At 34.2% G+C, this 21,289-nt stretch overlaps 4 protein-coding genes across 8 annotated transcripts; 2 read left to right on the forward strand and 2 right to left on the reverse strand.

Annotated features, from left to right (window-relative positions):
• Positions 1 to 451: 451 nt before the first annotated feature.
• LOC136781933 (protein PRRC1-like) lies at positions 452 to 4,065 on the forward strand. Of its 3 annotated transcripts, XM_066740967.1 has the most exons (6): positions 452 to 623; positions 725 to 1,026; positions 1,519 to 1,989; positions 2,313 to 2,415; positions 2,560 to 2,917; positions 3,041 to 4,065. In XM_066740967.1, the coding sequence occupies exons 2-6, from the start codon at positions 936 to 938 to the stop codon at positions 3,152 to 3,154; spliced, it is 1,137 nt and encodes a 378-aa protein (XP_066597064.1). In that variant the 5' UTR covers positions 452 to 623; positions 725 to 935; the 3' UTR covers positions 3,155 to 4,065. The 3 variants fall into 3 exon arrangements, with proteins under 3 accessions (XP_066597064.1, XP_066597063.1, XP_066597065.1); XM_066740966.1 differs by having other exon boundaries at positions 452 to 1,026; XM_066740968.1 differs by having other exon boundaries at positions 452 to 1,026; positions 1,519 to 1,977.
• Positions 3,741 to 9,467, reverse strand: eEF2 (eukaryotic translation elongation factor 2). Its single transcript, XM_066740964.1, has 13 exons — positions 9,312 to 9,467; positions 8,327 to 8,541; positions 8,060 to 8,253; positions 7,555 to 7,763; positions 7,242 to 7,475; positions 6,939 to 7,052; positions 6,597 to 6,743; positions 6,003 to 6,411; positions 5,526 to 5,815; positions 5,214 to 5,423; positions 4,933 to 5,115; positions 4,400 to 4,657; positions 3,741 to 4,140 (listed from the first exon to the last, which is right to left on the reverse strand). Exons 1-13 carry the CDS (start codon positions 9,312 to 9,314, stop codon positions 4,072 to 4,074), a joined length of 2,535 nt encoding a protein of 844 aa, XP_066597061.1. The 5' UTR covers positions 9,315 to 9,467; the 3' UTR covers positions 3,741 to 4,071.
• A 395-nt stretch (positions 9,468 to 9,862) lies between these two features.
• Positions 9,863 to 18,458, reverse strand: cactin (cactin, spliceosome C complex subunit). The gene is given in 12 exon segments (XM_066740858.1): positions 9,863 to 10,184; positions 10,292 to 10,463; positions 11,319 to 11,573; positions 11,682 to 11,771; positions 12,357 to 12,470; positions 13,005 to 13,488; positions 13,797 to 14,254; positions 15,749 to 15,973; positions 15,975 to 16,587; positions 16,658 to 17,045; positions 17,128 to 17,975; positions 18,042 to 18,458. Coding segments are annotated over 12 exon segments (4,002 nt in total). The 5' UTR covers positions 18,236 to 18,458; the 3' UTR covers positions 9,863 to 10,023.
• Positions 18,459 to 18,909: 451 nt separating this feature from the next.
• On the forward strand, positions 18,910 to 20,921 carry LOC136781929 (cyclin-dependent kinases regulatory subunit-like). 3 transcript variants are annotated; one of them, XM_066740962.1, is made up of 4 exons: positions 18,910 to 19,096; positions 19,569 to 19,696; positions 19,777 to 19,873; positions 20,094 to 20,921. In XM_066740962.1, the coding sequence occupies exons 1-3, from the start codon at positions 19,044 to 19,046 to the stop codon at positions 19,830 to 19,832; spliced, it is 237 nt and encodes a 78-aa protein (XP_066597059.1). In that variant the 5' UTR covers positions 18,910 to 19,043; the 3' UTR covers positions 19,833 to 19,873; positions 20,094 to 20,921. The 3 variants fall into 3 exon arrangements, with proteins under 3 accessions (XP_066597059.1, XP_066597060.1, XP_066597058.1); XM_066740963.1 differs by having other exon boundaries at positions 19,777 to 19,838; XM_066740961.1 differs by having other exon boundaries at positions 19,777 to 20,919.
• The last annotated feature ends 368 nt before the right edge of the window (positions 20,922 to 21,289 follow it).

The following is a 21,289-nucleotide window of genomic DNA, read 5'->3' on the forward strand; positions in this document are numbered from 1 at the left end:
GACCTAAGTTAGCAGTCCCTGATTGCTGAATTGCGTAACGCAATTTCCATTCAGGTTTTTTATTTAGAACTTAGGAGAACCAGCAGCAATAGCCATAAAGTCGTTATCCACTTAATTCGCATAATCGCATTATCTCCTTTCCTTACACTGAGTTCATTCTTCATGTAGACTAATATCTGTAACTCGACGTTTCCAACAAATTTCGGCATCATTAAGTCGAAGTTAACAACTAATATCCGTCGTTTTCGGTCCTTACCGATACCGAAAATTTTCGTTAAAAGTTACAGATGGTCATTCTCGTATGTACTTCTCGTTGTTATATTGATAAGCGCTTATTTCCAGTTATCAGTTTTTGCTTACAGTCAGCGATCGCTAACTTAGCGCAGTTTAGCTATGTGTCGATTTAAAACAGAATATTTTTTATTTTTCTCGCACGATGACGCCAGCTGCTGGGCTTCAATAGTGGACAGCTGTTTTGCCTTACGACTTTCTTTCTAAAATTTTAACACCATTTGTCAAATTTAACACTTTTCCCTTTTATTTTGTCTAGCCATGAGTCTATAACTTCAAAAAAAAGTGTAGCTCATCCTATATATCGAATTAAATAATTTATTCTTTGCATAGTTAAGTTTAAAAAGTGTAGTTATTAAAATAGCAGGGAACCTAACACACACAGAGTAGCAATATAATAAGCACAATAATATTTATTTCTTATTTTTTTTAGAGTGTCAAAGAATTAAAAACCACAAAGTGTCAACATACAGCAGCGCCACGTATCACGTGGCGATTATCGAAATTGTTTTTCTCTTGAGCTGCAAATCGTATTAATCGTGTAACGGCACAAAAAACAGAATTTTTGATCATATTAACTTCGTGACAGCAACTCTTTCGGACATTCTGTTAAAATTGTCAAGTCTTTTAGAAACGAGTCTACAATGACCGACGAATCCAATGGCGAGTCCACTTTTGAATTTGTGGAGAAAAAAACTGATGAGCCATTTATTTCGGGTGAAATATCGAAAACTGGTAATGAAAACAAAACCACTTATACACGTAACTGTCAACCTCTTCTGAACAAATAGCTTTCAAAACTAAAATATTATCCAAGCTAATTGAATTTAATCAGTAGACAAATCTGCTAATTAACAGCTGTACATTGAATACAAACAATCTCGTTTTCTAAATATCTTGTTGGAGAAAATATTTTTTTCTGATTATATTAAAGTAATATTTTCATTTTTTTAATTCTCTTATATCCATTTCTACTGACTGAATTTAAAATTTAATTGAAATTAAAAAGTTTAAATTATTAAAATTATTAATCGGTACATTAAGCTCTATTTAATTTTCAAACTAAATTCGTGAAAAAAATATTAGTGGCTTATTATCAATTTTAGCATTTTGGTCAAATCTTTAATAAAGAGTAAATGTTCAAACAAGAGAAATATCATATGTTAAACAATATACTGTAAAAAACAAAATTCTTGGAATATTAAGATACAATATTTTAATCCACAGATTCACTTAGTAGCCTGTCGTCATCAGCTTCACTTTTAACTCCATTGGGAGCCTCTACATCTGCTGGAAATCTCCTTTCCAATATTGCTCCTCCAATTGCCTTGCCTAGTTTTATCTCCAATGTTACTGCAAAGTTAACAGAGCCTTCTGTTCTAAATAAAAATTCTTTGGAACAAAAATTGGGTGAGACCAATGTTAATCAGCAGCCTTTGTCTCATGTGGTTTCACAAACTAAACCAGAGTCCCATTCCATGAAAGTTAAATCACCAATAAATCCTGATCAACCTATACAGTTAATAGAACCTACTGAATATGAGACACAGGATTTGGGACTTGTTGGCAGTGGTTTATTTTCTTGGGTCAGGGAAACTGTAGCTAATAGCAATGTCTTAAGCAAAGTTGCTGAAAAGGCCAAGAATAGTATGAACACCATGATTACAACTTTAGACCCACAGATGCGTGAGTTTATTTGTAAGTAAGAGCTCATTAACTGCAACGCACATTAAGGACATAATAAACTTAGTCATTAATTATCCAGAATGTTAAAGTATTAAGTCTTACCAAAGCTTAAAGAAATATATATGTGCTCGATTATGTAAGTAGATCATTGCACAGGATATATAGTATGTGCAATCTACTATTTTTGGATGGCCCAGATATAGTTTTATTGAACTTGTGCTGCTGACAGAAAGTAGTCATTTTAAGTTGTCAGTTGTAAAACTTAATGGTGTTGCAAGATATGTTAGTTAATATTTATCCATATACCAATGCCCTATTGCAAATGTATATTTCAGATTCTGGTGGTGATGTGGAGATTATAGTTGCTTCAGATAAGGATATCAAGATTAGTCCTGTTCGTCAAGCCTTCCAAACAGTGTTTGGTAAGGCAACAGTAACGTGAGTAATTAAAAAAATATTGATAATGCTGTATCAGTATTGATTAAGTCATGAAACAAGTGAAAATAATTAAGTGATTGTAATAATATCAATTTGATAATAATCAATACAGATAACAACATTAACAATAGGAAAATGTTTCAGTGGAGTTGCTGTGGACAATTCAGCAGTTGCTGCACAGCCTGTTGGATTTGCTGCTGGTGTGAAAGGAGCAGAGGAAAGAATTAATTCTGCGCGAAATAATTCATCAGTCTCTAAGGAAGTGCCCGTGATCGCAATAGAGAATTTCTTATTGGAAGTTGGTGAGGAGAAATGGTACGATATAGGAGTAATTGTTCTAAACGATCCAAAGAACAACGTAAATCTTCAAACATTTACACAAATGACTCCAGTGCCGAGTCAGATTGTTACTATGGCGCAGCAAGCAACACCTGAAGATTATCCTCTTAAGTGGTCTGGATTAGCTGTAACAATCGGCAGTTTGATGGCAAACAGTTTGCAGGTTTGAACAAACTATCTACTACGATACTTCGCACACCAATTTCTAGTTAAAACAATCAAATTGATATTTGTTGATAAAGTATAGCAAAGATTTTTGTGGAGGATAACTCTCAGAAATTTTTAGGTGAATCCCAACGAATGGCATCATGCGCTTACTGGAATATCTAGAAGAGATATAATTCACCTAGCAGTTCAGTCTCTTGCTGGAATCTATAAAAATACCATAAATCCTGTGTGATGCCAACTTTTGGTGTGAATCAAAAGGCATTTCTTTGTATATAAATTCAATTTCTACAATGTACGCTTTTCACAGAATGATAATTCGAATTTAATTTGTTAGGTACGAGTTAATATTTGTAATACAATCAAAAAATCCCATTCACTTGGCGTGAATATAAATTTTTTTACCAAATTGGTATTTATCAAATATTGTAAGACTTATTAATTGTATTAAAATATAAATATATAAATATATATATATATATATAACTTATGTAAAAAATGTGCTTTAGTAAATCTACTTAATCCAGATAAAAATTAGTCCTAATAAAAAAGGAAATGAACGAGACTTAGTTGTTTTTTCTAAATTTCATTTTTTTTAATTTCTTGGTATTCTTTCTGTTGCAAGATTACATAATCGTTGAGGCAATTTTTTTTATTTATTCTTTTTTTGTAATCAGTAACATTGGAAATCCTCATCCAATCGATCAAATGAATTAACAGAAAAGTCCATGGTTCAGTAGTAGAGTAAAAAAGCAATGTAAAAAATGACATTAACTTCTCGACATGAAATATATCGGGCGCGATGGGACCCATAATCATAATAAAAAATAACAATCACGTTTATTACTTTCCCTCAAATTCTCATACATTAAAACGTTGAAGCCACCAGAAGCATGAGCCCCGTGGTGCGTAATTAAATAAATGTATAAAACATTACATCCCGTACCAGAGTTCAGTAGTTTTTCTTGTTTTCAGTGTTATATAATTACAATTTATTACCCATTTTGCATCATATTTATAATCGTGTATTTTCACGGATCTCTGCGCAAAACAAAGTTTATAATCAACCGATGAAGGTCTATACGCTTTGTGTGATATTATTTGAATTACAATATTTAAATACATATTTAAATACAGAGCTCGAATTTCAGGTTACAGTTTATCAAGGTATGAATTTAGATCTGGGAGACCTTCCTTCAATCCCTTCCTCTTGCGCGTATCCTGTAAAGATAAAAATATGTTCAATCTCAAAAAATAATAGGAAGATTACAGAAACACGAAGAATTTTTAAAGTGAAACTGTACGTTTCCCTATTCAGGTGAACCGGCAGAATTAACCGGTATACCAAAACTAAAAAACGGTCTCTTTTCCACGAGATTAAAAATGACAGTGCGGAAAATTGCACAGTCATCAGTTATGTTCGTGGTCAGTAACTCGAAAATAAGTAGGAAGTAGAAAATAAAAGAAATGTGATTTTTACCTGGACAACTTGGAAGGGCCTTGTGCCTTGCTCCATTGGGTCACCAGGAAGAATTTGCCAGTGGTCAAACACGCACTGCGGGAAAGCTTGACCACCAGTGTTAGATCTCAAATCAGCAGTGAATCCAAAGGATTCGTTGACGGGAAGATAAGCCTTAACTACAAACATAGGTGTACCAGCAACCTGTTGTTCCTCAAACACGTGACCTCTCCTACGGTTGAGTACTCCGTAGATACCACCGACAGCTACTTCTGGACACTAAAATCGAATTATGATTATCGAGACTGTAATGTTATAGAGTATATAAAATACAGGTAAATTAAACTACAATGTAATTCCAATTGCCGATAACATCGTTTGGTAACAAAATACGAAATTATCTTTTACATGTACCATAACCATTTCGCTACTATTTTTTGTGTAAACAGAAATTGTATCGGTAATTCAACATAATAAAATGAGTTTCCATAGAAATTAATTAGCAAGTCACTTAATTTGATTAGGAATAAGAGTAATTCGCTCTCATAAGTTACCTGAATTTCACACAAATAAACTGGTTCCATAAGACGAGGGGAAGCAGTGAGAAGACATGCGTACAGACAACGTCTTGTGGTTGGAATAATCTGACCACCTCCTCTATGAATGGCATCAGCATGTAACGTAACATCATGAATGTTGAAACGAACTGCTCTTAAATTTTCTTCAGAAAGAACACCCTAAAAAATTAAACATGATAATAATTTATGTTTTCTAAAAGTCAGTTTGTATTGAAATAAACTAAATATACAAAATTCAATTTAAGCAATAACGTTACCTCTTTCGTGGCCCATTGGAATCCAGCAACAACAGAGTCCTTAACTTCGTTAAGATATTGAACTCCTTTCGTGCAGTCAACAAGAATATTGGGACCAGTTCCGTCAGGGCCGAAGCACCAGATCTTCCTAGCCTCGGTTACGTCATAATCATACTTTTCGCTCAAATAACGTGCACGAACTTTGAAGTCGTCTCTGGGATTAACATCACCCTAAAAGTTTTATATTTTGTTAAATCTATTACATACACGATTTGAATGACTTCAATGTTTTGTATCTTATTCATGAAGTTTAATTATAATGATTAAACGTACGTTGTCAATGTCCTCAGCAAGTCCATCAGGCATTGGGCAAGCCATCATGAACAAACGATTATGTTTGTTAGGAGATTTGGATAAGCACATTTGATTGGATTGCTCGGAGATTGTTTCTCTGTACGATACGACTGGGTCAGATTTCTTAATCGGGATGCAAGCGTGATCTTCTTCCAAATCTTTCAAGCAGATTTCAAGATGAAGTTCACCAGCACCAGCGATGATATATTCACCAGATTCTTCGATAATACATTGGACCATAGGATCGGATTTGGCCAAACGTTTCAGACCTAAAATTAAAATTACTAATCAATATCACCTAAGTCATTTATAATCCATGAGACTCTTCTTGACAATAAATTCAGGTGTCAACAAAGAATCACGGAATTTCATAACCCAATGCTCTAAAAATTGTTTCATCATTTTAAAATACATTGAAATTAATGTAAAAATCGGTTGCAGCGTTAATATAATCACCTTCGGCTAATTTTGGCAAATCAGCTGGGTTCTTGGGCTCAACAGCAACGCGCACGACGGGAGATACGGAGAATTTCATGACCTTCATGTTGTGAGCTTCTTTAAAAGTGGTGATGGTACCAGTTTTAACGAGGAACTGGTCGACACCAACGAGACCACAGATATTACCGGAAGGCACGTCTTCTATGGCTTCTACGTAACGACCCATCATCAAAATTGTACGTTGAATGGCCTTTTCGTAAAGATCTTCTTTCTTTCCTGGTGTGAAGTTCGGTCCCATAATACGGGCCTTCATTCCAGTAGATACCTTTCCAGAAAATACTCGTCCAAAAGCATAGAAACGGCCTTTGTCCGATGTCGGTACCATTTTTGAAACATACATCATTAATGGTCCATTAGGATCGCAGTTCTGTAAAATAAAATACATTCTTAATTATACTGAATATTATCCACAACAAATTAAGGGGTTAATGTCTTTGTCAGTTGGCCGTTCGTTTTCCTCACTGAAAATCAGTTCTGGTATCATTTGAATCATCAAGTTAAAAATTTTATTTTAAGCTCTTAATTCTTAAGTTTTGTTTTATACAAAATTACCTTAATACCGACGGCAGCTTCGTCATCATGTGGTCCTTCGTACAACATTTCCATACGGTATTTTTGAGCAGTTACTGGTGATGGCAAATGAATGGCTATCATTTGAAGCAATGCTTCTCCAGCTGGTAACCACGTTCTCATAACAACCTAAAAATGAAAATAAGTCCCATTAATAAAACAAAATAACAATCACAAATATATTTAGTTTTGTAAATTTAATTTCAGATAAAAATGCAATAATCTTCACTATAAATCAGAAGAGGTGTCAGAAATGGTGTACATGTATATCATCATTATAATAATTTGTATTCAATTTTGTATCAATTTAAATTTATCAAATACCTTAAGTAAGGCTTTTCCATCCTTCTCTTTATCTTCAGGCTTCAAGGTAATTCCCAATTTCTGCATAAGATTGTCTGCTTCGTCTTTTTTGTAGTTCATGATACTATCAAAGACCTATGATATAAATATATTGTTAATTATCGGAATACATGGAGGTATAAATAACTCTTGGGTTAAAGAATAATATCAGTATATAAAAAATAATGTCGTTCATACATTTTTCAGTACAGGTCTGTGTATAGATCATCATTTAACTTAACAACAAATAGAATAACTAAATTAAAAATGTAACCACTGACTTACTTTGTAGATAGGGTCAAGGATATACATGCAGAAAGATCTTTTGTTGTCAGCCTCCTTTTGTTTGCTCCACTTCTTTGTCTTGGGATTGAAAAATGATTCTCCCCATAATCTATTCATAAGTTTTACAACGTCGATTTTGAATTTTTCGGCATACATTTCAGAAAATTGCTTGAGGGTGAAGGCCCATCCATGGAGACCAGAGCCAAAACCAACAGATCCTTTACTGGGGTCAACCTGTAGTAGATAGATCAAGAATCTAAATTTAATATTACTAAATCTGAACTAATCCAAAAAGACAAGAAGGCCAACTTACTCTGACTTCTCCCATAGGACCATCGTCATCAGAATATGTTGCAATAATAACATTGACGTTTTCAACAATACGTTGGAAAGTTTGATAAAGATCCTCGCTGTCCAACTGGAGCTCTAGTAATGCACGGTCCATCTTGTTCATGAATAAAACAGGCTTTATCCTTTCAGCAATAGCCTGACGCAATACAGTTTCAGTTTGTACACACACACCTTGCAAAAATTGAATACAATTAAAAGCTTTGTTCCCATTACAATTTTATTTATACTAAATAACTATAGTTATTAAATTTTGATTGTGGAACTTGAGTCGTAGCTTGCTAGTTTTGAACATAAAGATAGAGGTTCACTAGCAGCGTTTAAACACAGATTTCTTTACTCTCCTTCCATTGATGCACAATCAACACTGTCCCTGTGCACCAGGCAACTGAAAGTCAACTGGTACACTACAGAGTGACACTTGATGTGCTGGAAGGAATTTAAGTTGTATAACAGAAATTTATATTCACCTGATACACAGTCTACTACAACAAGAGCTCCATCAGTAACACGAAGAGCAGCTGTTACTTCACTGGAAAAGTCAACATGTCCAGGGGAATCAATCAAATTAATTAAGAAACCCTTTTCTTCTTTGTCACGTTGGTCAGGGTTTGTAATAAAAACCAAATCCTTCTCTTCAAGCTCAAAGAACATAGAAATAGCACTGGAAAAATAAAATATTCAATTAGTTAAAGGCTTCTATAATAATAAGTTACAGTCTCCTTTTAAATATTTACGTTGATTTAATGGTGATGCATCTTTCTTGTTCATCCTTACGGGTATCAGTGAATCTGGTCTCTCCAGCCTTAGCACCGGCTATAATACCAGCTTTTGATACAAGGGAGTCGGTCAAAGTTGATTTTCCATGATCTACATGGGCAATGACAGACATGTTCCTGATATTCTTCTTCTTGTCCATCATCCCCCGGATCTCGTCTACTGTGAAGTTCACCTTAAAAACAAAAATTGATTATAGAAGTTTCATAATTAATGTATAAAACATCTTATTTCTTATCCTTTAATCTTTAAACCATATATTGTTGTAAAAATTATTAAACTGTTTATAAATAGACTAACAATGCTTAGTACTAACCATATTGGAAACAAACACAAAAATATTTATATCTTAGAGAAACGTTATAAAACAAATTGTGTAGAAGAAAATTTTCAAAACAAATGCAAAAAATGGTTTTACATAAGAAATTGAAACTGCATCCATGCATGTGTGGAAATCTGTTTGATTAGCAGAGTAAATGTTGCATGAAGTAATAATTTGAAATTTCGCGTGTTTGTGGGATTCTATAATCATTAACAGATTAATTTTTCAAATTTCAGATGGAGTTAAAGAGGTTTATTCCTTAAAAGAGGGACATTTTAAGGGCTAGCTTGGTAAAGGGAAGGAAAAGCTGGCATGACACGTTGCTTCACGCATCGCGGACCCAAACATATTTTTCCTCGATCCTGGAAAACATTGGTGTTTTATACCAAAATTTTTCGTCAGAGTTATCTACGAAATTGCACAAAGCTCTTGAAATATAAAAAATCGTTTTAGAGGTCCTCGAAACTCGTCTTCACAAGAAGTTGCGCAATCCGAGGTAACACTAAGATTTTGCCCATTTCCAGGGAAAGTATGAAAAGCAGGATGGAAAATATTGCAAACCTCGTGGCTAATGGTTTACGGAATTTAATTTGAAAAGGATTTTTAATGGAGATTTTACGTACCATCTTGGATGTTGCCCGATTTCCGTTGGCCTGGTTAGAAATATACGTGCACCAACAATGGCGGACTCCCTCGGAAAGAACAGGAGTATTGCCAGAGACACCAAAGAACCGTCTACTTACACCAGAGGTCGCTTTTCCTGTTTTCTTGCACCACGCCACCACGCCAGTCACCAACCACCGCACATAACCCAACAACCAATTAACGTTTAGCCGCTTGGCCCTATCAGCCTATGACTTTTTAAACCGCTAAAAACAAAAGTGGTACTTTTTTTAATAACGTTTCCACTTAAAATTACAGTTTATAGCATCTACTTTGATGAGTATTTAATTATATATAAGTATTTATTGATAAAGAAAACATATATGTATTAAAAGTAATGAATTGCTTCTGAAAAAAGAAAAATTGATTTCTGAAACAGCGAAAAATCGTCCCCACTACTCACTCGACACTTCATTGTTCTAAAATTTTTTATCATTGAATTGAAATTAATACAAAATTAAGTAAAATCTTAAAAGTAGATTTTTATTCAAAAAATTGAAATTTAAGAATATATTCAGTAAAGATGTTTATTAAATAATAGATTTACAATTAAAAATTGTGAGATATTTAATTGATATGTAAACTGATGGACAGACAAATTAACATTCATTTATAAAAACATACAATCACAAAATTATATTGTATGATGACTGGTGTAAACGTTTATATATTTTAACGATTGCCTTTACAGCAGTTCTCATGAATGGCAACACGATCTGGATTGAAAGTTCTTCCACAGTGTTTGCATGGGATTAATTGACCCAAATGAGTCTTCCAGTTTGCTTCATTAATTGCCTCAAGGTCAATTATATCTTCTCCTGTTTCAGGATGGCCTAATAATAAAATTAAAATGTGTTATATCAAATATTAATAAAGTAACTTTTATACATTAATATACTGTAAGTGTAAAAAAATACTGGTATAAGTAAATTACAATTACTTGTATAAAAAGTTTCTGGTCTTTTAGGTTCAGATCTCCTTTGGCTAAGCGGTAAAGTATCATTTTCAGCCTGCCACCTTTTCATACACTGTGGCTCATGGATTTTAATACTAGTTGATCCAAAATCTCTCCCACAAATATAACAAGTGATTGTTCTTTTCACTGGAATTTCCTACATCAAGTTTAGAATATTCTAATAAAAAATAACCATTCTAATTCTTAAAATATATTAGGTTCTTTCCAGCTAGCTAAAAAAACGACACAATTAGATAGAAATAGTACACAACCCTTATGTCTGTGTCTGATCAAATTTGATTGTATCTATTTTTAAACTAATAGGAAAGCACCGATTATAGGCTTGAAGTGCTGTGTAAATTTTTGCAACGATAAAATTTGTATTTGATGAAATGAACGCGTAAAACTTGTGACGTCAAACTTTTATAAATTAAACGATGGTACCATTCAGTAGAAACAAGTTATGTAACTGTCTAGCAGTTCTTTTTAAAAATCTATTACTATTAGATAAAATTGTAGGATATAAAAGTAATAGTCAATAACACATTGCTCTGTCAACAGTAGTATCTGCTGAAAGCTACCTACTATTAGCGTTATATCTTGATTGGTCAATTGAATCAATTTGACCAACCACGACATTAGGATTTTGGATGCGGCTAGTATATCAATGCATTTTTGCATTATTAAAAACTGAATTAATTCTTACATAAAATCGAATAAGATTATCTGTAAATCTAATAATTACAATTATTTGTGAATGGAGGCGCCATATAAATAGTCAGTTAAGATTTATTACAATAATTTTCAAGTGAATGTATTATACAATTTGTGAGTTTAATTATAATAAATTAACATTTGTGAATTGACAAACCATACAAATTGCGGATAAAAGTATATGTGTAATAAATTATGATAAATTATAACCAAATTTATGAATAGCATATGATAATTTGTGAGTTTGAGCATTAGTTTAGCGATTGGTAAGCTGATCATATCTTCGCTGACGACTCACCCTGAGGGAGCCAGAAGTCGGACTGGTTCCGGAAGTAAACGAAGCAGATGTAGGTTTTATCTTCGTGGTATCTTTCTTCTTATCAAATTGAGAGTCATTTTGCACTTGTCGTTTTATACACTGGGCCTCGTGGATTTTTATGCTTTTCGTGCCAAAATTATTTCCATATGTGTGACAGGTAAACGTCAGTGGACTAACGTGAGAGGAGCTTGCCGTGGATTTTACCGAAACTTCCACCTTGTTCTGTTTACGTTCCTATTAAAAATATTAATTGCGTTAACATAAAATATATGACGTCACTGGGACCCATTTTGTTACTAGGAATTCTATGTATAATTCGAGAAACAAATCGCTCTTATTCACCTTAGCTGTGACCTTACAGCTTTTACGATGCACAAACAATCTTTCAGGCAAGAAAGTTCTTCCACATTTGGAGCATGGTAATAACTGTGCCTATGAAAAAAAAAATCAATATAAATTATTGAAAAATAAAAACTAACGATATTATTAAAATGTCATTAGGAAACTTATTGTTCGATTATTAAAATAACAAATAAGAGACGAAAGAAATATAATTAGATCACGACCTCTGTAAGGAAGGTGGGAAAGTATTTTTAGTATTAGGAGCATAATTGATTGGTGGATTTATTTCAGCTGCACACTGAATTCTGAATTAAGGAATTTAACGTGGGAGGAATGTGGGCCAATGGTTTGTGGCAAAGGTTGAATCGAATCGCAAAGGGTGCGTGACATTGGATACTAAAGCAGTGCAAACCAAGATTCAAGATTGCACAAGTACAAAGACGTTCAGGCTTGGCCAATGTGTTCTAATTGAACAAAGTCACGCGATTGCTTTTTAAAAATAACTTTGACAAATGCAGCATTTGGCCTAATGAACAAAAATAGCCTGATGCAAATGATGAAAAAGAAAATAATATTATCTTATAGTTTTCTTTAAACGCGTAATTGATTATAATGCAACGACAGTATAAAGAAATTCTTAACGATTTTCCTTATCTGGTTTTTTCTTTTTTATACCTGACACTCTTTCCAGGCTGCTTCATTCCAATCTGATGCATTATTTGAGCTCGGCCTCTGGGGTCGCGGTCTTCGTTGTGATAATGGCAAAGAACTGTTTTCCCTCTCCCATTTCTGAAAAAAAAATAAAAAATAAATAAAATGATAGAATAACAACAACAAAAAATTACTAAAATAGTTAAGTAGCTTATAATAAATATTAAAAATATAAAATTGAGTAAATACGAACAAAATAGGCAGGAGTTATGTTAAAATTACCAAACCCTCAAATGGCGTATTAGCAAAACGTTTAATCAATAATTCACTTGCGCCGAGATCACTCCAAAGAGAATTATAAGTGATAGAGTCTCGATAATTTGCAACGCATTATTTCCCATCTATGCACGAACCTTTGCGCGATGTCATCTTTACGTGCGGGTCGCATCGATTCCCCAAAAGGCCTTGATACATAATTTCTCAACGCTTAGATAAAAAGAAAAGAGAAATCTACATAAAGTTGCACTTCCTGTCGCGCCAGCTTACAATAACGAATGCACTTATATCGAATTTCTGTCAAGTTCAAGCGGGGAAAAAACCCGAGTTGTTTCATCAATGACGATTGATGAATAATAAAAAAGAGAGACCAATCGATAAAAAATTTCTTTATACCTGCAAACAAATTGGTTCGTGAATGGCAAAACTGGCTGTGCCGTATTCCCTGGCGCAAATATAGCAAGTGATGGTTCTGGGACCTTTTTTGGTTAAACCGGTAGTTGTTTTGGTACCGGAAGTAGGAGTAGCAACGCTCTTCTCGGGAATCGGTTTGGAAAAGGGGGGAGAGTTTGCAGAGCGGGTTTGAGTTTTGGCTTCCTCATCGATTTTCTTCGTCCTGTCGCTACGGAAATGAAGCGGTACCGGTTTCTGGACGGATTTCGGTAATGGAACGGTGAAAATCGGATTTTCCTTCAGCTTCACAGTCGTTCCTTTTGGATGACTGTGCAGACGCTCGGGCTGATCCGACCTACCACAGGCCTTGCAAGCCTCTGGAGCCTGCCTCGATGGCACCGTGAACACCTCCACATCAGAGGTCACTGACCTCTTCGACGCCTTCTTCTTTTTCAACACTGAAAGCGGCGATATTTTTCCAGAACCGCTACAGGATCATAAAATAACAATTTTAAATTAGAAATCGATAGGGAATATATACGATAATGTATAATAACTAAAGATTTCTTTGATTTTTATCGAATATAAAAAATAATGAAAAAACAAATATAATAATATTTTTCCGAAACCGCTACAGGATCACAACATACAAATTTTGTATTAAAAGTCGATGATGGAATATACACGATAAACTACAATAAATAAAGATTTCTGATTTCTTTCGAATACTAAAAAAATACAAAAATTTGCTAAAAATAAAGAGATATAATAAAAACGTAGGTAAGAATAGCATACCTGTTATTATTATCATCAATTTTTTTTAACTCTTCCCGAATGCCCGGTATTCTAGGCTGTCTGAGGATTCTAGGGGTAGCTAGGGCTTCTGGGAGAGAACTACCCACGTCCGGCAAGTGCTGGATGCTGCGTCGTTTGTTGTGGCGAATGTGACGTCGTAGGAGACCGGAAATGGCCTCGCCATCGCTAGCCGGATGCTCCCTAGCTTCATAACTTCCTCTGTGGTAACGAGTCAAGGAATCGCAAAATAATTCCTTGCTTAATAAAGACATGTCTAGCTTATCCCGCAATTTTGGGTCCAAAACGCTTGGCCTTTCGAGATTCGCCGTTTTTGGGCGCTCCGGACTATCGTCCAACTTTTTCGTTCTCTTCATCTTCGGCGGCCAAGTACCAGTTTCCGCCGCTGACTTTGATTTCGGTCGCGTACTTCGCTTTTCTTTCCCCGTTCCTGAAAAATTCTACAGTTAAAATACTATACACACAAAATTTAATTATTTCTCCTATAATATTCTAATTTTGCAATGTGCATTAATATTAAAATTAAAAATATAATCAGATGTCAAAATATTCTTTTAAACTACTATTTTAAAAGTAACGTTATACAAATTTAATTTGGCCTCGCTTCTGTAATATATGCTAATTAAACGAATAAAAAATTCTAAATTATTTATTTATTTTACTGAAAGTCAGACAAAACTGGTTAAAAACTAGTTTCTAATTTAGTTCTTTGTCACATTAATGTCTATTATGCATTATTCACGAAGAGAGAAAAATAAAATTCATTTAAAACTCAGTTATTGGACGAAAATTCTCATTATACATGAACAATTTTAACCAAAGACAAAAAATTACAATAAAACGTATCATTTTTATACCTGCAAGATTTGGAGTATCATCCTTGATGACGAGAAAAGTTTTCTCGGACAGAAGTTCCGTCGGACTGCTCTTCCATTTCATTTTGTTTAGAATTTAATTTCACTCTTTTCAGAACCAATCTCTTTACACAGATCGATTGCTAAAATTTATCACCTTGTGTCAGCATTGAAATAATAAAATTATAATAATACACATAAAATTTTACCACACGTAGCACAATTTAGCTGCGATAAGTGATTTACTGCAAAATTTTGTCACGCTTATTTCTTCATGTAACGATCAAACATTGATAAACTGAAATTTCATTTCGATACTTTGCACCAACTTGACAATCTTGAGATCTCGCTTAAAATATAACTGCAGGGTCTTCGCCACATAATTTTCACTGATATTCAAAGTCATTTTTTGACATTGTTAGTAAAACAAATTAGTCGGATGGAGCAACTGTCAAGTTTTTGTATACATGAGTTAGATTTGCTGAAACTGTGTAGAAATTAGGTAGGAAAATTTTGATGAATCGAGTGAAGTGAGCTTGTTGGTAGGAAGCAGCTTGGAACACTAGCACTCTGCTTGCTAACTAACTGATGGTCTTGGTCGCTCTGCTGCGAGTCTCGAGCGAGGGGGCTTTAGTTTACCTTGCCATTGCTTTGCTGTTTTCGCTTGTGGTCAAGTGTGTATAGGAGCCCAGGTGGCTGAAAAATCGATTTAACCACTACCTGACAGTAAAAATACTCGTTATTCAGCGTAGATAAAGCTAAAACGTGTAAGTGTAAAATTCGATATTTAGAATGGAAAAGGGAGGGTGTGGTCACGAAACTTAGCGGGAAGTAACTTAGTAACGCCACGAAGCATATGAACGTGAAAAACATCAATATCCTACTGCACAAAGTTATCGCGATGTAACCAATGAAACTTTGTAGATTGCAAAACACAAAAGCAGACATTATAATGCCACACGTGAGATCTTTCATTTTATGGAAAACGATCGATTGCACAGTATGAATTTTATACAAAACAGAAAGAAACAGATATCCATAGATATTAAACAAATATTATGTTCTTCTTTTAATTCAAGCAGGATCAAAAATTCGATATGGAAATCGCAATTTTAGAAAATTTGGAAGCTTATGAGATACATTGAAAAACTCAAGAATGTTCAAATAATTTTCAATTAAGAAAATAATATGTACAATATTTATCATATTTACTAAAAATGTACAAGATATGTTAACGACGATATCTATATCTTTTGAAATGAAACCACAACTGGAAGATGTTGTTGTGAAACTGACATCTGAACCCACGTTTATAGGAATACTCCCATTCCCGATTGACAATTTTAAAAGCAATGTCCTCGTAAGGTGGACCAGCGTGAAATCTCAAAATAGCAAAGTCTTTATTATCCGCACAGTTGGTGATGAAATATTCCGGAGTGGAGCTCTTGTCAATCAAGTCAGGATAGAAAATATTAAATTTGTATCCTTGGACGATTTTGGGTGGGGGGTTGTCCATATCGTAGTGAGTCTGATTGTATTTGTTCCATTCAAATCCTGTGTGGACCCTGTTGAAATACCTAGGCTTTCTAGGCCTGTATTTATCTGACCACAAATAAACCTGTGCTTCTAAAGCGGATTCTACACTGAACTGGACCTCGTCTGACCCCATATTTTTCCTGGCTTCTCTATGCATGGCCTGTTCCTCCGCAGTTAAAACATTTTGAATTTTTCTACCAGTACTTAGCACTTGACTTCTAGCATATTCCAAGCGTTGAATATCTTCCTCCTCAAGAATCACTAAAGTCCCGGGCTCCAGCTGCGAGTAAGGAATATACTTCGGCGAATAATTTCCAGACTCGCATTCGCTAAATGACTCTGCTGTCAAATTGTCTGCTGCTTTTGTAGTCTCTTTCTCCTCCCTAAGAATTTAAAACAATGTATTTCTTATTCAGATTTACTACATGCGAATTATTCCATTTGTAAGATAACTCTTTTACTTACTCAGTATGACTTTCTTCAGATTTATCTGGAACGGAGGAGGTCGAGGGTTCAGCATGATTTTTCGAGGATTCGTTTATAGCTTGAGGTCCCTCTGTATCGTTTTCACCCCTTGCCACTCCTTGCTCAGCTCTAAGATCTTGCAACTTCTTACGCAAATTTTCTTGATGTCGATCTCGTAAACGTGCTCTAGCCATGTGCGCTTTCAGTTGTGACAACAGACTTTCCCAATAACCGATGTCAATACCCTCTGGCTTACCAGCTATTTTTAATTCTATCTTTAGTTGCAAATCTTTCAGTTGATCTGCTGTTTTACTTTTAATCTCAGCTGTTACTTCTTTTGCTACAGATTCGTGAATACCTTCCCTTCTGCCAACAGCTGTAAATACAGATACATATATTATTAGTAAAAAAATTTGTTTATGTAAAAATCATATAAACAAATATTTTATCAAACTTACCAGCTTCGTATTCTGATCTGTCTAGTTTCCTTAGCTTATGTAATTCATCTTCTACAATAACAGTGATGTCATTCCAGTAGTCTAAATTTTCATTACTTTTCTCCAATTCTTTGTAAACTTTAATGTCTTCTATCAAATCTTCTAAATCTTTGATTTGTAAGCCACGTAAATATGTATAGGGTTCATGCATTTCAACTGCATCAACCTCTTTCTCTGCACTGATATATTTTGCAAGTAGATCAATAGGCTTAGCGCGTCCATCTTGAATTCTAATTTTGGAACGTAGTCTAGCTTGTTCAAGATGAAACTGGTCTTCCTGTTTACTCCACTGCTCTAACTGTGCAGCTTCTCTTCCTCTTTGTAACAAAGCCATTTCTTCTTCACGACGTTGTCTTTCTAGTTCTCTTTCTTGCCTTCGTTTCTTCACCTTTTCTAGTTCCTTCCTACTCTCTTCCTGTTGTTGCCACTTCATAAGATCACGTTCTTCTCTGCTAATTCTATCAAGACCTTCTTTTTCATTTTTTTTATTCCAGACAAAGCTAGTTAGCAATTTTGCATCTCCAAATGGATTATCTAAATTTGTATAATGTAAATAATCATTGTCCCACCCCATTCTTTCTTTCCTTTTACGTTCCTTGGCTTCTTTTTTCTTTAACCTTCTTATTCGCTTTTCTTCTGGAGTCTCAGTGGCTTTCATTAACTCCTTTTGCTTCTTTTTCTCTTCAAGCTGCTTTTGCCTTTGTTTCTGCAGTTTCATCAGTAATTTCATTGAATCTGACGAACTTTTACTTGAGGACGAAGAAGAAGAAGTGTCTGAATTTGAGGAGGTACTGGATGATGAGGAAGATCTATAAATGAATATTTGCAAAGTAAAAATTATTTTCCTGAAAATGGTACAAAATAAAAAATGTTACCTTCTCCTATTTTTATGTTTTGATGATTTTTTCTTTGAGTCTCTAGATGTAGAGGATCGTCTATTTCTTTCTTTTCTAGTACTAAACGAGGATTTTCTGGATCTCCGTTCTGATTTATGTCTTGATGAGATATTGTCAAGCTCTTCATCCTTATTAGATCTCGTTCTACTCGATCTGTGCGAATGTCTACCCATTTTTTGAAATGTACAAAACTTTCCAATTCTAACCTCAAAAATCAAACTTTACTGTTTGGGAATCGGAGGTGTGTTGTGTGAGCGGTCCAGTCCAGTCCAGACTCCAGAATCCAGACTCCAGGACAGTTTAGTTAGGATTCTCGGGATTCTCGGGTCGCCTCGCTCCAGACCTGTCTTGTGTGTACGGTGTGTACGCAGTGTACCTTGTACCTAACCCAACCTAATCTATTGTTTGTACTTGCAGTTTCGCCATTTTGAAAAATTAACAACTCGAGTCAAGTCAATCTTCAATTTCTTATTAAATTATAGCAATTTATTTTAATAGCCGCAACAAAATTGAGCAAAAATTGTCAACAAAGTTATTTATTCGCTATGTGCACACCTACACATTGGTAGTCAGGTAAGAATGTGTAGTGATGCATATGCATAATATCAGCGCTGACTGTCGGTAAATTTTGTCATTTTTGCCGGACTTTTTTTGTTTATGTATATTGCTACACATTCTTACCTGACTGCCAACGTGTAGGCGTGCACATAGCGAATAGAAACAAAATGAACAGAAAAAAATAAAAATATTCCCGGAGAAGTTAGTAATTATTACAGACCTAAAGTCTCTCTATTGATTAGGATAGTTTTACCCCCACTCTACAAATTAACATCCGTTAACTTTCAAATCAAACATACGCCGTCATACGCCATACATACGAGTCGAGAGACGAATTTTCGAAATTTCCTGAACAGTTAAGAAAGTGTCCGCTCGTGATTCAAGCATTTTTCTAAAGAATTCTAGATTAACAAATCAACGAAAATGTCTGAAATGTATTACTCTAATAAATACTATGACGACCAATACGAGTACAGGTTGGTTTTCACGATATTCTCAAATTTTCCTCTCGTTCTGTCCTTGTTTTCTTCATCCCTTTGTTCTTCCGTTCTAAGAAATGCTGATGATTAAGAAAAATGATTGCTATCGATCTATTCTCTCACTGAAAGCGATGGAGATTGATTGTTTAGAATATGCTTTTCCCATTTTTTCCACACTTTTATTCATATATGATTGAGACAAAAATTATGCATGATATATGGACAAAGCTGTTTAAATTTTAAATGGCCGGCTTTGTCTTGCTTTTTTTCTTTCCTTTAATTTTTATCCGAATTTATGCAGTTTATTCACCACAAACTCCGCGTCATCGTTATTTTGATCCAAGACTAATTCATTTGTTTATTTTAAGTTACTTTCAAAAACACTATAGAAAGGCTTGACAATAGTATTTTTTATATTTCTTCCTGAAAGAATCATGGAAAAAGTGAGGTGATATGATGCTTTTTCCAGGCATGTTGTTCTCCCAAAAGAGATGGAAAAACTGGTACCAAAGACTCATCTTATGTCTGAACAGGAATGGAGAGCACTAGGTGTACAACAAAGCCAAGGATGGGTTCACTACATGTTTCATAAACCTGGTATATTATTATTTCTAATAATAAAAAATATCATTGCTCAATCAAAGCAATTTACTTAAATAATTGCATTTTATTTTCAGAGCCACATATTTTGCTGTTCAAACGAAAAAGAACCAATCCACCACCTGAGAAGTAAACAGTTGTAATGTTATCATCTGTATAACTTTTAAAATCATTGTTAGTATTATTATAGAAGAGCTCAGCTAAGATAGCAGATAATTCATATTAACTTATAGCCATAAGTATACAATCCACTAGTAAGATTTTTAAAGTGGATGATAAATTATTTCATTCCAATAATTTTTAGTATAGACAAGTAAAAACTTGCTTTTATAAAATTTTATTCTTTATGTTAGTAAAAGTCTCATAGGAAATTATAGCGATATATATCTTACAGGATCTTTGGCTATACTTACAATGAAGAATTTAGTAACATCTTTCTGATTTTCTTACAACTATGCTGGCATTGCTGTTTGACAATTGTAATACAGCACTTTTTAGAGAAAACAAAGAGCTGTCATTGTAGCATAGCTGCGCTCTTCTCACCTCATATACAACCTTTACTTCAAACTGTCATTTGAAACAATGTCAAAGAAGTATCCTGTACATATGTCTATAGATTATTTTAGTTTTATGTGCATTTCATTAAATTGTAATTGAAACCTTGGCGATGAGTTTCATTAAAAACTAAATGGGTTAAGCTAATGAAGCAACTGAAAAAAGTCTTCTAATTATCAGTGCCTTGTAAGAACACTTCCATTATGTGTTATTCGTCTGTAAGGTTTTTTTTATGCTGACTGTATGACTGTGTGTTTAAGTTTAACAAAAGCACTAGCATCACCTTGCATTAATGACAAATGAACCAAAAGCTGTCAAGTTGTGATATGTTACCAATTTCAATAATATAAACGAGAGGTAGGAAAGAAAAGGCAGATAAACAATAATCCTGTCTTTTTCTTTACGTGGTATGAGAAATTTTATTTTTCCAATAAACAACTCTTGCCTTCGAATAGCTCTAGAATAAATAATTACAAACCGCCTATCTTGAGAAAATGTAAATATACTATAGTGGTAAAAAAATATCTATTTTTTTATTGTGAATCAAGCATATTTAAATAATAAAAGTCACTACAAATATTGATTTGTTTCAATTCTCAAAAGGAACAAAAATTTCAAGCATGTCGATTTTCTATTTTGAGAAAATATAAAATATGCTAGTGTATAAATAAAGTTTGTTTTTATTGCAAATCTCTCTGTCATTATTTCTCACGACAATCAAGCATGTTAATTGTTAGGAGGGAGCTTAGAGAGAAATTTTAAGTAATTTGATAAGTGGTATATTGGCCGAAACGAAGAATTGTTTTAATTGGAACAAAGAGAACTGTCATGTAAGTTCATTTGTCGTTTTTCGAGCGATTTGCGTGATTCCCATTTACGCACGTGCGTCGCTAAATAAATGCCAGCAGCGAGGACAATAATCAGCGTTGGGGTTGGGGGAATAATGGGTAAATATGTATGCAGAAATGTTAAGTAATAAAGACGGTGGGGGGATCTGGGCGGGGCTGAATTTGGGCCCCGTAGGAGGAGACTTGG

The sequence above is a fragment of the Prorops nasuta genome, unplaced genomic scaffold, assembly GCF_024137725.1.
Source record: "Prorops nasuta isolate Cenicafe-Biocafe unplaced genomic scaffold, Cenicafe_Pnas_1.2 PNAS00024, whole genome shotgun sequence".
Taxonomy (NCBI): Eukaryota; Metazoa; Arthropoda; class Insecta; order Hymenoptera; family Bethylidae; genus Prorops; species Prorops nasuta.

What these genes read in the sequence shown, in the direction of transcription:
- LOC136781933 (XM_066740966.1), top strand. Translation starts at nt 936, where the DNA reads ATGACCGACGAATCCAATGGCGAGTCCACTTTTGAATTTGTGGAGAAA. An exon ending in ACAGATGCGTGAGTTTATTT is followed by an intron (nt 1,990 to 2,312) that starts GTAAGTAAGAGC and finishes TGTATATTTCAG; the next exon opens with ATTCTGGTGGTGATGTGGAG. An exon ending in TGATGGCAAACAGTTTGCAG is followed by an intron (nt 2,918 to 3,040) that starts GTTTGAACAAAC and finishes AGAAATTTTTAG; the next exon opens with GTGAATCCCAACGAATGGCA.
- eEF2 (XM_066740964.1), bottom strand. An exon ending in TCCTTGACCCTATCTACAAA is followed by an intron (nt 7,053 to 7,241) that starts GTAAGTCAGTGG and finishes TTTATATCATAG; the next exon opens with GTCTTTGATAGTATCATGAA. An exon ending in TTTGCCAAAATTAGCCGAAG is followed by an intron (nt 5,816 to 6,002) that starts GTGATTATATTA and finishes TTTTAATTTTAG; the next exon opens with GTCTGAAACGTTTGGCCAAA.
- LOC136781929 (XM_066740962.1), top strand. Translation starts at nt 19,044, where the DNA reads ATGTCTGAAATGTATTACTCTAATAAATACTATGACGACCAATACGAG. An exon ending in GACGACCAATACGAGTACAG is followed by an intron (nt 19,097 to 19,568) that starts GTTGGTTTTCAC and finishes TGCTTTTTCCAG; the next exon opens with GCATGTTGTTCTCCCAAAAG. An exon ending in CTACATGTTTCATAAACCTG is followed by an intron (nt 19,697 to 19,776) that starts GTATATTATTAT and finishes TTTTATTTTCAG; the next exon opens with AGCCACATATTTTGCTGTTC.